General features: G+C 38.8%; 1 protein-coding gene across 4 annotated transcripts in view; it reads left to right on the top strand.

The window, feature by feature from the left end:
* pdlim5a (PDZ and LIM domain 5a) overlaps positions 1–14,032 on the top strand; it is a 74,343-nt gene extending 60,311 nt beyond the window's left edge. For all 4 annotated transcript variants that reach the window (XM_054731510.2, XM_070546122.1, XM_015972731.3 and 1 more), the window contains 6 exons: positions 2,814–2,896; positions 4,932–5,133; positions 9,465–9,645; positions 10,743–10,863; positions 12,893–13,008; positions 13,732–14,032. In XM_054731510.2, coding sequence (XP_054587485.2) covers positions 2,814–2,896; positions 4,932–5,133; positions 9,465–9,645; positions 10,743–10,863; positions 12,893–13,008; positions 13,732–13,821 — 793 coding nt within the window. In that variant the 3' untranslated portion in view covers positions 13,822–14,032. The remainder of the gene's footprint in view (positions 1–2,813; positions 2,897–4,931; positions 5,134–9,464; positions 9,646–10,742; positions 10,864–12,892; positions 13,009–13,731) is intronic.
* Positions 14,033–15,565: the final 1,533 nt, after the last annotated feature.

Below are 15,565 nucleotides of genomic sequence, written 5' to 3'. Positions count from 1 at the left end.
ATTTCTCTTCCTTGTGGAGCCATTGCTGACAGCATGGAATGGGAAGGGCTTTTAAGTAATGCCTTTTTATAGTCACCTGTCTGCTGGACACCTCTTAAATCAATCATTAGACTCACCTGTAGTTGAATGCCTGTTAATTCGAATTTTGTAGTCTTGAGTGTGGCTTTTCTCCTAAGACTATAATTTGGGCGTGGTCATTTTTGCAAAATGGTCTTGAACTTTTTTTGTATGTGAAAATGAACAAATCTTGTTTGCAATCAATGGCCCACATTTGTGGGAGTATTTTGTCAGATGGTATCTCATAGAAAATGTTGATTCAGAAAGGAGGTGTTCTAACAAATGTAGTGGGGTGTACTCATTAATGCTGAGCACTGTGAATCCTTGTGATGGCCCAAATAGAAAGTTAAGCATGAGTTTGGTATCACATATCCAAATATTTAGCAGAGTTGAGCGGTCCCATACGGTCCCAGAAGGGTTTTTACCTTTTCACATGATTAAATGTGACATTAATTGGGATTGTTGGTTTTAACTCAAGAAGACACCATTTGACCCCTCCCCCAGTCCCCTCACATCATAATTATCTTTTGTAATATTATTGTGAAACTATATGTAACAGTTTATGTAGCAGAGTTTAAAGATGTAACAGTCTGACTTTAAGTCTCATTGGACCTTTTTTGTTGGTCATTTCCTCCAGTGTTTAGATTTTCACAACATTAAACACACAACTTTACAAAACCACTCAAACGTGGAACATTAGCTTTACCTCCTAAATCTGCTCTCTGGGCTGTAGCATAAATCCGTATGTGTCTTTGTGACTTTGATGAAAAGTCTTAATAAAGAGAGTTAGGGGCATTTTTTAAAAGAAATGAAAGAAAGAGGTCAATGACATGTACGGATAAAGCATTTTTGACGAGTACGAGCATGAAACGAGTAAAACTCGTAAATATCTGTAATCGTGCTGAAGGAAAATCCTTATTGGGTAACTGACTGTCTTCACGCTCTGTGATTGGCCAGTCAAATAGAGCGCCCGCCCCTCCCAGCACACAAAACTCTGCACTGGGAGCTCAGTCCGCGTCCGGTCCATCCAAGCACACACACAGACAGCAACGGATCTCTCTGTGCTTGCTTCACTGTTGCTCACGTTTCTTCAGTACTCCCTATGTTTTCTTCAGTTCGCCTCTTTTTAAAATCACTTTAAAGATATTTAAAGTTACTTTTTTCGTAACGTACGTGGTGCATTTGACAAGACAGAGCTGAAAACGGCTCGTGCTGCGTCAGTCACTATCTCCGCTCCGGGTTTTTTATTTCCCCCTCCTCTTCCTCAGGATCAACTCCCTCGTTCCTATTCACTCTCTCTCTTTCTTTACATATTTGAATCACAATTTTCTTATTTTTTGCTCATTTTAAATATATTTTAATCATTTTCTAAATTCTTTTTTCTATTTTACATGCTTTGTTTTTGTGAAGCGCCCCTTGATTTTTATCTTGAGAGGCGCTATAGAAAAAATATTTTCTTCTCTCTCTCTCTCTCTCTCTCTCTCTCTCAATTCATGCACTTAAATAATAATGTTCTGATTTTATTGAAAAACTTGTTCTGTAATAGTTCATTTACTATTGTGATCAAAAACATTTAATCTCAACTCTGAGGCTGCTCTGTAAATAGTTTTCAAATAAACAAACATAGCAACTTCTGATCAGACTTAAAATAACGTATTGGTTAAACTACACCCATTTCCGGGTTAGGCCACGCCCACTCCGAGTACAGATACGGATACAGATAGTGGTGTACTCGCTCATCCCTAGTTTTTACCATTAATCTCTGGAAATATTCATTGAAATGTTGTTGAAAATGAATGAAGTGATGCCCAGTTGTTGATGCCCAGTAAAAATCAGGTCTAAAACACACGGGAGCGGGTCCTAGTCTCAGGACGATGCCGTATTAGACGCCGTATTTCCTTCTACGGGAGCCCATGAGTACAAAACGCATTTACCTCTTCACTCGTTGCCAGTGATGAAAGGGAGTGTGATGCTTGTCCTTTTGCTGGAGGTTGCCCTCCCAGGTATTTTTACCCTATATGGCCATCTGTTCGTAAGGTCTTACTCAAACACAAAAATACAGTTTGCTTGCACTGATTTAGGTTTGTACTGCCTCCTGTTGCCAGGGAAAATACAAGTTGTCACTTTAAATGTAAAAAGTGATGTAAAGTAACTTATAACATATCAATGTATATAACTTTTTACATTTAATCAACTAAGTTTAGTGGTACCTGTTGACATAACTTGGTTAAGTCAGTTCAACATTTCACTTAGTGCCATAAATGTCAGCTGATTTGCTCTTTGTCTTTTCTCCATCTGTCCAAATTTCATCTGTAATGTGAACTCATTCTGAGAGGACACCACACCTCCTTCCCCTCCTCCTCGTGGTCTCATCTGAGTAACTTAAATAAATATCCAGACCCCCTTTAGAATGCGTGTTGTATTATTATTATTACTGCTACACAAGCTGCCTTCTGCCCTGGCCATTATTAGCGCTGTGGCCTGGACTGTGTTTGGTTTTGAGACACATGGAACATTTTATGAGCTAAATTCTTACAAAAAGGAGCCATGGAGCTGAGTGCTGCAGCTGCAGGTTGTGTTTAGATCAGTTTCTGCTCTGGTTCATGAGTTTTTATTTATTTATTTCTACCTTCACTGCATGAGGTATGCTGGTTTTGCTATTAGCAGTGAAATAAAAATGAAACTTTTTAAAATTGCTGGAACACCTATAACTATTTAAATGTTGAATCCTATTTGGTGATTTTGTCTCTTTACAGTGAAGAGATGGAAGAGCCTGAACTCAGCTCCCATCAGTCTGCAGTTGTCAAGACGATGATCAAAGGAAGTGCTTTGAACCACGGTAAAAACTCTGTGTGTGTTCTCTCCTCTGATCTCAGCCGATCATTTTCTGATTTTTTATTTGCTCTTTCACTCACTCACACACTGAGTCACCAGCAGTTACAAACATCGCCAGCTGTTGCAAAAACTAGCATAAAATCTTATTTATGAACCTAATTTTAGTACACACGCTTGTCTCCTATCGACAAAGAGAATAGGATTAATAACAAATGGCTTTTTTATTGCAGAGGATGCCTGCAATGTGCAGAATGGTGCATTGAACCTTGTGCCAGAACTGCCATTTAAATGATTTCTGTTAGGATTTGTGTATACGACGGTTTTACGGGGTGTATTTTTGGTAGTATTTTTTATTTTTTTTACTCTGAAACAACTTGAAGAATCATATGAAATGTGGCTGGGCTGTTTTCTTTGCAACAAGTTGATTTAAAGGGGAAAACTTTCCTTCATAGAACCATAAAAGCATACATATTTGAAGGAATTGAGCAAATTTACAAAATATCAGCATGCATGCAAGTATGTCCCAGTCCTGTACCACAGTCCTATGGCCAATTTGCACATGGAACAGAACTTTTTTTTTCCAGTTGAGACCCGGAATGTGTTCTGAAATAGGTCACTGCAGACTTTTCTTTCCTTTGCTTGTGTTTTTCCTCTGTGGAAGCCCATAAAGCAGCTCTAAACTAGCCCGAGGCACCTTGCTCCATAACATGTGCAGTGACTCTACTCAGAAAGATAATATTTATTGAGTGGACCTGTTGGGACTTAGGAGAAAGAAAAATGTAGACGTCTATCCACAGAGCTGCTGTATCCCTGTCTGTCTGGAATGGGATGTTCATTTTTTAAGTAAATGTGACACTCATGGTTTTATTATTGTCTGTGTTTTTCTGCTAATATTTTTTCAAATATGCCAAATTATAGCAAAATTTAAATTGCCACTTTGTCAGGGAACCAGGCTCATGAAAACATATGACTATAGTCATAAAGCGACTAGGCAGCTGTGAGCAACTGTTCCATTTCAGAGGTGTAGTTTCTAAAATAAAGAAGAAATTGGCTTCTTGGTGATGTTCATTGGAAAATAATATTTTAATTGTCCACGTTTAGAGGGCTGGAACAGCGGTGTGATGCAGTTTGAATCTCAGCCAGTGCTTCGTTTCTTGAGGTGGAATCCTGAGTAATGCTGTTTAACAGGATTGAATGTTTACATGAATTTTATTATTATTTTTTTTTTGTCTTTTGTAAAAATGAAGTGTAAACTGGCTCAGTGAAAGTTGGGATTTGTAAAACAGATATGGAAATAAATAAACAAATTTTAGAAACACAGATTATCCCCGATGTGGCTCAATCAGTTTCTGGAGTTTCATCACTTCCAGCGATGCCAACAGGCTGAAAAATCAAACCTTGCACTGTAAAACATTTAGCAAAATTACGTTTATTTTTTTATCTTATAAAAAAGGATCTGTCCTATTTTTATGCACGTAAATGTTTTCAGCCCCATCTCATCTGCTGTTCTTGCTAATTAAGATTTTGTTTATCTTAAAATGCAACCAAAGCCATGCCTTTCTCTCAAAAAGTCTCTATACATGACATTGTACCTTAATTTTTCCTCACCGCGAAAACACAAAATCTCCCTGTGGCGATGAGCTGAAAGGCGGAGCTATCTGTTGAGCCAGGTGTCTGAGTTTCAGCAGACTGAACGTTTTGGTGGTTTAAATGTCTATGTGCATTTGGTCATGTGTATGCACGTACATACACCTAAGGAATGTGCTGAAAGTAAAAATACGGAGTGTGTTTATCACAACTGAAGTGATGAATCCACAGCTGTGACAAGTGATCGGCAGGTTGCACCATGCCACTCTGACACCTGCAGGGTTCCTGAGGTTAGAGGTCAAATAACTCACAAATCCTCGAGGAAACATAAAACCTCATGCCACGTTTGATGCTGTTGTATTTTCTCAAGTTTACTTTGATCTTTTTGGTTTATTCTATTATCCTTGCTACTGAGTGTCCCAATCACTGCAGCTTCTATCTGCTCTTTGTAGGTCGTTCCTCTCAGACCAGTTTGATCACGCCATCTTTTGGGATGAAGGGTAATGGCAGCGCAGGTGTCTCGAGGGGTCCTGCACCAAGCCGGCCTGTCCCTCAGCCCCACCCTAAAGATGAGGACACTCTGGTTCAGATGGCTGAACATATTCCCGCTGGGATGCGAACTCCTATGTGTGCTCACTGCAACATGGTCATCAGGTAAAGGATGAATACTTTCATTTATGAGAGGATTATTATTTACTTTGGTTTAAAAAAAGTACACATTAAAACACAGACACACAACACATAATTAATAAATTAGCATGTATGGAGTTTATGGGCAAAAATCAAGAAGTCATTTTGATCAAAAATGCCAAATTTTAATCTGATAAATATCAGCAGAAATAGATAATAGACATACTTTTTGAACATTGATATGTGTTTATTTTATTTTTTTATGGTGCAGATAGCAGTTAGAAAGTACATCAGGACTATTTCAGAAATCTGGTTTGTTTGCCTCAACGTTTTCGTGCCTGCACAGATAAACGCAAAAGCCTTCAAGGTGAATTTATCAGTTTGTAAATCCAGAAAACCTCAGGAATGTGCAAAGTTCTTGATGATGATAATTCTTTGGTTGCAGCCACAGAGCATAATGTAAATTTATCAAGCTAATAAAAACATGTTTGCAACAAGGCTGCCTGACCTTTTCAGTAAATAAAACATGTGCGATGACATTGATTAAACAAAATAAGCTACTTCAGAATTGTTATCATCAGTCACTGATCTCAATTATGTGTCTTGTGAAGGTCTAAACATGATAAACAGTTAAAACTAGACATTTTTTAAAACTGAAAAGAAAAATCAAGCAAATAGCTCACCTTCTCTTCCTAATAAGGTGAAGCTAAATGCTAATCAGCTCCAAAATGCTGCTTGTAATCACACCCAAAGGGGCGGGGATCACCTTAACAAGGCCACATGTTGTCTAAAACAAATTAACATCTAGGAAGGAAATGCATTCTCTCTCTAATTCTTCTGTGCTACACATGGGCACTTAAAATGATGAATTTAAAACCTGCGCGAGTAAACAATCCTCGAGTGAAACTGTAGAGCTTCTGCTGATGGATAAAGGCTGGGTTGGGTTCCCCTTTAAGCAGATCAAATGCTTTTCTGATGCACCTACGCAGACCGTGGATCAGCTAAAGGCTAGCATAAAAGAATTAAACCGTCTCCCTGGTTTCTGCTGCACCACTTTTCACTGTCTAATATGGAAGTAACATTTAAGTACAGACAGCCTAGATGTGAACCTGAGCTGGAGTGTTTGGATCACGTTTGTTCTACTGAAAAAGTTTTGTCTATAAAGAAATCCATAGCTGGTCACAATATGGACTTTCTCCCTTTTTTTTAATCCCCCTACCGGCCTTTTGTTTTGTCTGGTAGCTGGCTGACCTGAGCTTTATCTGTGTCACCTCGTGTTGGATGTCACTTGATATCAGGTGGCCCTTGAGCTAATAGCGGACAGCTTGCTCCGCTGTCGAGCAAGCGCAGATAAGCAAGGCCCTTGTGTTTGGTAACCGAGTCTGCGTTGTTTTCCCACTTTACTCAATCGTTACGATGGACAAGGCCAAGGTGTTTGAGTGGGAACAAGTTCATGGTCACTTTCTTACATTTTTAAAGTTTATAACTGAAACTCTTAGTTTGAAATTCTGTAAAGTTGTGAGTTTTCCCCAGTGAAACCACTTTCCATATACATTTTTTAAATTGGGTGGTTAGAGCTGTTGCCTTACAGCGAGAAGGTCCTGGGTTCGCATCCCGGCCTGGGATCTTTCTGTATGGAGTCTGCATGTTCTCCCTGTGCATGTGGGGGTTCTCTCCGGGTACTCTGGCTTCCTCCCACAGTCCAAAAACATGACTGTTAGGTTAATTAGTCTGTCCAAATTGTGTGTGTGTGTGTGTGTGTGTGTGTGTGTGTGTGTGTGCGCATGATTGTGTGTCTCTGTGTTGCCCTGCGATGGGCTGGCTCTCTGTCCAGGGTGTACCCCGCCTGATTGCCCATTGACCGCTGGAGATAGGCACCAGCCCCCCCGCGACCCTATGTGGACAAGCGGGTTCAGAAAATGGATGGATGGATTTTTTAAATTGGATTGACTTGTGCTTCTCTGTAGGCTCTAGGTGTGACAGTGCATGACTGTTGTTTGTCTCTGTTGGCCCTGTTTAGTGTGTCTCACCCCTCTGATAACAGCTAGGATAAGCTAACGCATTCTAAAAATAAACATGACCAAGACTAGTTAAGCAACGTATTAATAGTGTGCTCTGCACATGAGTGCAAGTGCTCATGCGTGATTAAAGGTGCCAGTGATTCAGCTGAAGTGTGTTGATGACCTAGCCAGGCCTGCCAGACTCGTCCTGTTTAATTCTGCAGAGAACTAGTCTGGTTACTCACACGCAGAGAGGCTCATGAGGAGCGGGACTAGCCACTTCAAAAATAACTTATCAGAAGAAAGGCGGAAATTACGAACGTCAAAAATGGTGTCTGGTGATGGCGCAAACATTTTTCTTTAGAAGAAAGGCTTTAAGCGCTTTTACTTGTTGTGGTTTTAAAGGCATGTTCAAGTCATTTAGAAAGGAAGAGCTGCAGCTAACTCTGCTTCAGATGCCATCTTCATTGTTTATGAGAAACTTGGCGTTGCAGTGTGTACGTGACATACACTGCTCAGCGCTGATTGGCTCAGTTACAATTGCCAGGGGGTGGGGTTATTTGAATAGAAGAGTTCCCAGCCCCATGTTTCCAATAGAGCTCCGGGAGTTGACGTCACTTCTCCCGGCATGCAACAGTTCAAATCGAAACGGCGCCATATTGGCAGGCAGAAGCCCGCAGCTGGACTAGTTGTTGTTGTGAGAAAACTCAATCAAACGGGAAATATGGTAGATTCCTGTTGTGTCCCAGGATGCAGAACAGACGCAGGCGACATAAGGAATGAGACATCTACAGGATTCCCCAAGATCCGGAATGCCGCAAACGTTGGATCATTGCAGTAAAACGCACTAGTGACCGGGCTAAAATGAAACTGTGGGATCCCGAGAGTAAAGGTTTTCGCTTATGCAGCGACCGCTTCATATCAGGTACTTAAACCAACGTTTCCTCAACTGTGTATGGTGTTTATTTTAAATGCTTTTATTACGATTCTTAGTGGGCTTCCTAAACTTATTTTGGCGTGGCTTTTTCTGTCTTATTACTCATAGCAACAAGTAAACAACATGTAAAACATTGCCTCGTGAGTTTTGCGTGCTGCCGTTTCCGTGTTTTATGATCACAGCAATTAACCGGCTAAGCTTTTTAAGCAACAGTTGATCAATTGTCAGATCACACATAAAAAGCACTTTGGATTGCTATTATCTGTCTCACCGAGACAGATCTCAGACAGATCCTGAGACGCTCCTGCCTGACGTATTTATTTTATTCACGGAAAAAAATCAGACTAGTGATTTCTCTTGGCGTTCAGTTTATACATTCAAACAGCACAGCACTCTATTTAAACTTCTTACATGTAAATCTATGTTATTTGTCCATCCATCCATTTTCATCCGCTTATCCGGAGTCGGGTCGTGGGGGCAGTAGCCTAAGTCGAGAGGCACAGACTTCCCTCTCCCCAGCCACTTGGGCCAGCTCCTACGGGGAAATCCCAAGGCGTTCCCTGGCCAGGTCCACTCCGACAGCTTCTGGTGTTTTTAAAAAGTATCCCAGGGGCACGTTAAGGGTCAGAGATGTTTAGTCTATTTAATTTCTGACTATTTAAAACGATTTCTTCTGTTTTAAAGTGTGAAGTAAACTCCGACGGAGTAAAATCCAAGCCGATCCCGTTCATTTTGTTTACCTTTGTTGCCTGCCAACATGGCGTCTACTCTCTGAGAGTCACGTGACGTCCAGAGCTCTATAAGGAAACATGGGGCTGGCTGGTCGGGCTGTTGATGATCAGCTGACAGAATAAAGCCATCAGCTGCTTTTTATAGGAGACATATTATGATTTTTTTCTTAAGTTATAATGGCTCTACGGTCGATATGAAACATGTTCATGATGTTCTTTACACTTAGTCCCTCTCACATTAAGTGATTTCAGCAGTTTAATTAACATTTTCAGTGTCTTCCAGAATGAGCTATTTCAGGGCTCTGTCACCTTAAAACAAGCTGGAGCTGGCCACGCCCACCTATCCCTTGCTGAGGCTATTAGCTGAGAAGCACCAGCACTGGGAGGGGCTTATAGTTTAGCCATTTCTCCTCCAGCAGCAGCTCTCTTGCAAGTGAGAGGCGATTGTTTTCAGATTTCCCCGTTTGTGATGTCACAAACAGGGAAATCTGAAAGCTATCGCATTTTGACATGGCTTGTTTTTATAACATAAAATCACTTACAGAAAATTGATTGATTTTATTTTTCTCTCATTTGGAGTGTTTATAGTGGCAGTAGAGGCCTACATGCAAGCACAAAATGATGCAAAAGTGGAGTTTTGAATGATTTTGTATATTAACTTTATTCCCATTTGTCTCTTACTTTCAGGGGGCCATTTTTGGTTGCTATGGGAACATCGTGGCACAAGGAGGAGTTTAACTGTGCCCACTGCCGTACCTCCTTGGCGGACATAGGTTTTGTTGAAGAAAAGGGATCTGTGTTCTGTGAACACTGCTACGAAGATTTCTTTGCTCCAACTTGCAGCCGCTGTCAGGCTAAGATACTGGGGGTGAGTAGAGGGGGCTGAAAAGGTCTAGTATGGATAAAAAAATGGATGAAGATATGTGTATTTGTCATATTTAGCTTTATTCATATATATATATATATATATATATATATATATATATGTGTATATATACATATATATATGTATGTGTATATTTATGTATGTATATATATTTCGATAAAGGTGACAATTTTCTTCAGTCTGACTCCATGTTTCAGATTCTCATGGTTTCCCCTTTTAATGCGGGAAAAAATAAAAATAAAAGAATAAGATTTGACAATTGGAAATGCATGATTATTTTAGTTTTTTTCCCCACAAAGTATTTATGGGTTTACAGCTTTACGTAATTGTGCAAAATCTTTGAACCTAGAAATGCTAATAGTTCATCATTAATGCCATAATTGGAACAATAGTGATTAGAAACAGTTTTAATAGGTCCTGTCTTTGGTTCTTAGGGGCTCCAAAATGTGCAGATGCTTCTAAAGTCAAATAAATCCGATTTTAAAATACTTTCGAATCAAAGTTCTGACCTTCAACTTGCAGGAAAGCTGAAGAGAAATAGCTATAGTGACCAACACTGGAACTTAGGAATGCTTTACACACTCTGATGTTGGGGGTAATTAGGCTTAAAGGCCTAAAGGCTGCAGGTGTGGTTTGAACCCAAAGTGTCAAGAAGTTAAAATCACGTTTCTGAGAGCGGCTCTGACATTCATCCCTCACATGTTCTGACCTCTTTGGCCTCAATCCTCTACAACCCTCCACTTCTCACACATCTTCAACCAGCTTACAGCTTCTTATTAACCTGTTTTCTCACTCGCTCTCTCCTAATCCTTCATTTGACTCTGGCCCACCAACTTTCCACTGATTCCCTCTTCTTTCTTGGTCCTATAGCATAAGGGTGGGAAAAACAGTATGTTCTTTAAGCCTGGTCATGGGACCAGATGAAAAGTAAGACTGGTGTTTTTTTTAAATGTGACATTTTGCAGCTTTTAAAAATTAAATGTCCCAACTCCCTTTCTTTGTATCATTAATAGTTTAAATCAAAACACATCAGTACACACTGATGCGACAAGTAATCAATTTTTAAAATGTGCATCTAGGAGGTGATAAATGCCCTCAAACAAACATGGCATGCCTACTGCTTCCTGTGTGCTTCCTGCCAGCAGCCAATCCGGAACAACACCTTCCACCTGGAGGATGGAGAGCCCTACTGTGAGCAAGGTCAGTGGAAACGGGTCAACACAAATGCTCATCTCTAAAGACTAAGAATTGAAGCAAATGAGGTTTTATTATAGTGACTGCTCCTTAAAGACCAAGTTCACTAGTTTTTTTCCCAATAAATTTGTAGTGGTCTCTACTTCAAATTGATGAGTCGATCTCCGTAGAAAAATACTCTGGCGCTCCTGTTTCAGGACTTGACAAATGAGACTGAAGGGAGGTGAACAGAAGACAGCAGGATCTGGAGTTTTATTTCCTGATATTTGGACATCTCGCCTCTGATTGGCTAACAGTGACATGGCTTTACCATTAACTCTGTGTAGCGTAATGGTTTATGGCTCTTCTGCGTTAGCTGGTTGCATTTCAGCTATTCTGTCTGGCTTGACAGAAATAGTGTGTGTGTGTGTGTGTGTGTGGGGGGGGGGGGGGCAGGGATCCTTTCCCCGTGGCGTTGGTTCCACACTTCTTTCTTTCCTTCTCTCTCTCGAACTGACTAACTTACCAAAAACCACTTCTCTTCCCAAAGCAAACTTGTTGTGCGTCAGAGCAAATGTGTTTTGAGTTACTGTGAATACAGACCTGTGTGAGAAGTGTGAAGGTCATCGCTAAACATCTTCAAAAACATTATTTAATTAAGTATGCAGATTCATTATAGTTCATTATGATTACCCAAAGCATAATAATCATTCATTTGATTAAAATACATTTATAATGAGCAAAGTGATCAAATGATTATTTAGCATAATTTTAATATTATGACATTTTTATTTTATTCACGGAAATAAATCAGACTAGTGATTATTTAATAAACAAAGAAAGCTTAAGACTCTGTTTTATTATGACTAGGCTGTGTGTGAATTCCTTCTTCTGGAGATGCAGGTGTTGGATGTTGTGGAGTCCTTCAGACTTGCTGTCGGCTCAGGTCTTAATCTGTGGTTGAAGGTGCTGCGTGACCCAGCTTTGGCCCAGCCGGGCAAATACGACCTTTGGCACAGAAAACCCATACTTCCTCACATTACTTCTGCAACGTTGATGTTTTATCTCCACAAATAACACAATCCTGAAGAAGTTCTGCCATGTTGTGGAGTTGCTAATGCTAATGATTAGTTTCTACTAACCAAGACGCGCTCTTTTCTGTCCTGGATGCTAAATCAACAAAATATTTTCCCGTTGAGAGCCAAGATAGGTGAGTCCATCATATACAATGTGACATATAACTGACTGGCTTTTCTAATCCCAGAGTTTTCCTGTCAGTTTTGAATTAGTGGCTAATGCAGGAAATAGGGGTAGAAGACTATTTTCATGTTTAGCCACCCTCAGAGTGACCTTTTTGAATTTAAAAACAACAAATAAAAAACTATTTCTCAGTGAACTTGTTCTTTAAATATCACCCTAAATGTAACCATTTGATGAATTATTAGTAATGTTGGCAGCTTGGTGATGAGTCATTCAGATATTCTTGTAGGTGTGAATGTGAGTGTGAATGGCATAACTGACTGGTGCCTTTGCACAGCCTACCCTGCTTCTGCTCAGTCAGAATAATCACAACTTATTTCAGGATGCTTTACAGAAACAAAATGTAAATGACTCCAATTTAAACCAAGCAGCATCCAGGGCAAAACCATTCAATTCATGCCCGCTTGATAAATGTTTATCTGATAGAAAAAAAATGCACAAAGTCTGCCTGATAATTAGTAACAGTGATGTTAAAAAAAATCTGCCAATAGTTGCAACACTACCAACATCCAGACTATTTTGAGTCTATGGATATAATTACCTCCAAATACCACTCAGATGCAGATTTAGAACAAGTGTGGGTAAGTGTCTTCTGTGTCAGCGGTTTTTCTGATGAATTCCCACTACCTGTAGGCTTATGAGAGGTGTGTGGGGGTAGTCGGTGACTATATACACTGTCTCTGCTGTTTGGGCTGTGTAGAATTTTACCAAGCTAAAATTCAAAATGTACATTTGGAGATGGGAAAGAAACGACAAAAATATGTTTGCACAAACTATTGTTTTCCATCCTTCTTAGACTTCTACAATTTGTTTGGGACTGGTTGCCATGGATGCGAGTTTCCTATTGAAGCTGGGGACAAATTCCTGGAGGCGCTTGGTTACACCTGGCATGATACCTGTTTTGTTTGTGCTGTAAGTGGATTTCTTATGGACCTTATTAATTTAATTTCTTTTGACCAAACGAGGAAGGAAATACCCACGTTTAAAATCTGATTGACTTTTTTTCCCCATTCCATTTCAACTGCAAATGTGTTTAGTTTAAAGAGCAAGTCACCACCTACCAGGGTATTATTCCACTCCCACTTCATGGTTGAAAAATACAACAATTGCTGTTGCCTGGCACACTGAGAGGGCTAAGCCACTAACAAATACACACACAGGCTCACAATGGCATTGTGACATCATAATGTACCAGTCAACATCATTGTGTACCTCTTAGCCAATAGCGGTGGCAGATTTAAATTAAAATGCTGTGCAGACTTTTACCTGATGACGGCGCCACACTGGCAGCTTCAGGCAGAATATTAAAATTTTAACTAAGATGCACTGAAGTGCCAAATTATTGACTACACGTGTCTACAGCACGATTAGACGCTCGTTTTTATAGTTTATCAACAAAAAAAGTTGATTTGGGGGTGACTTGCTCTTTAATCGATTTATATGGACCAACACCTATCAAAGTAAACAGGCCCAAAAGAAAATCCAACCATACCAGACCAATTCAATATTCAAAGTAAAAATACCAAAGTTTTTAGTACAATTGCATGCAGAATTCATTAGTTAGAATAAGATCCATTTTTGAGTAAAATTCTGGAAAGTATTTTGTCATTTTATTTTTTCTGACTCCTTTTTTAGGTGTGCTGTACCACTCTGGAGGGCCAAACCTTCTACTCTAGAAAGGAAAAACCTCTTTGTAAGAAGCACGCTCACACGATCAAGATATAAATATTACAGCCTTTGAAGGATTCTCTGGTCCTGATCAGGATGGCTGCAGAAATATTCACCCTACAAGGCGGAGGACTCTTCTGTCAGACATCAATGAGGCTTCAAGTTAATGGATGTTCACCTGAGATTATGCAACCAATTTAACTTGAATTTCACTCACCAAATAAGTTTTGTACACTAGGAAGTTTTTGGCATCAAGCAATAAAAAAAAACCAAGTATGACATCATATCGATTATCCTGATATAAAAGTTGATAGATTCAATGTCTTTCATGGTTTCATATTTTTTTCAACTCTTTCGACTGATTACTCAAATCTATTAGGTGTATAAATATTTATTCAGACCCTTGCAGACATTAGCATTAGCTTGTAGAACTGATCAACAACTATCAAATATTCAAGAAGATAAAAAATTATCCATTATTAGACTATTTTATGTGTCTATGCATTATATGGTTTCTAAGTGCAATTCAAAATCTTTGCTTAAACAGTTTTTTTGCAGACTGGAATAAAAGTTTGAGGTCACAATTAAAGACATTTTTGTAAATTTAGTTTCACATATATTTTCAATGTGTTTTATGTAGTCTTTAACTGATTCAACTCAATTAAATGTTTGACCACAAAATATCAGTTCATAAAAATGTAAAAGTTTGTTATTTAGGAACAAGAACCATAAAATACAGCTCTTGAACGCATGTGATGGAAATCCCTCATTTTATATATTATAGCGATGTAAACGGATTGCATAACACACAGTCATCCGGACAATAGCCCGTTTTCAACAGGAATATATTTTCTGTGCCAAAGTATTTACACATCTTATTTTATGTTTTATTTATTTCATTGCAAACAAAAAATGTAAGAATTTCTTGTTGATTTAATCTTGTAAACAGTATAACATGTTGCTCTACACTTTAGTAAGTTTGTGCTGTGTCGAAATTCATAATCCATTACTTTGTTCATTTTTTAAACATCTTAGTAAAAAAATATTTTTTTTTTACCTTACATGTTTCAGCTCGTAACTCTAGCCATCATCAGAGTTAGCCGGTGTTGGTGGCGTTGCTTCCGTTTATCCGGGCAGCAGAGGGCAACATTTTTTATTTTACAAAGCTGTGTTAAAAAAAAAAAGAGCAAAGTAATGGACTTTGTTCTAATTTTTGTCCCACAGTGTTAAGTGTAAACTATACTTAGAGAAGAAATAAAAATCAGTACTGGCTTCATGTATTTACCTATTTGGTTAGAAGTTATTTTCAGGATCTGCAGTAGGGATTGGATGTAAATTAGCATTTACATTTTTTCTCTCCCTCCTTTGACCATGGACTATAAATGTTGGTATTTCCTTTGTTTATTTCTGTAGGAAAATAGATGATTTTATTCTTCCCCAAATATGAATCAAATATAAAAGCCTTCCATCTTGCTGGAATGTGGGGATAAAAGGGGATGAATAAGTGTACAATGGAAAACTTATCAAATTGTTTGTCGTATCTACAAATGAGCTCTTTTTAAAATCCAAGATGAATAAAATGTTCTTTTAAAATCCCTCAAAATAAGCTTCTATTTTTTCATTCCTGCTTCAATTTCCGCTTCTATGTAATGGTCTCCTTTTATAATTATCAAAAAATGTTATGATATGAAATTTTCAACAGAACCTTTGCTTTTTACTTATTTGTTTAATAAAAATATTTTGGACCTTTTTACATTAAACAGTTAAACAATTCTAAGCCAGAAATTCAATTACCAGGTGC

The sequence above is a fragment of the Nothobranchius furzeri genome, chromosome 17 (genome assembly GCF_043380555.1).
Source record: "Nothobranchius furzeri strain GRZ-AD chromosome 17, NfurGRZ-RIMD1, whole genome shotgun sequence".
Lineage (NCBI taxonomy): Eukaryota > Metazoa > Chordata > Actinopteri > Cyprinodontiformes > Nothobranchiidae > Nothobranchius > Nothobranchius furzeri.
Note: the sequence above shows the minus strand (reverse complement) of the source record. Positions and strands in the feature narration are given on the sequence as shown.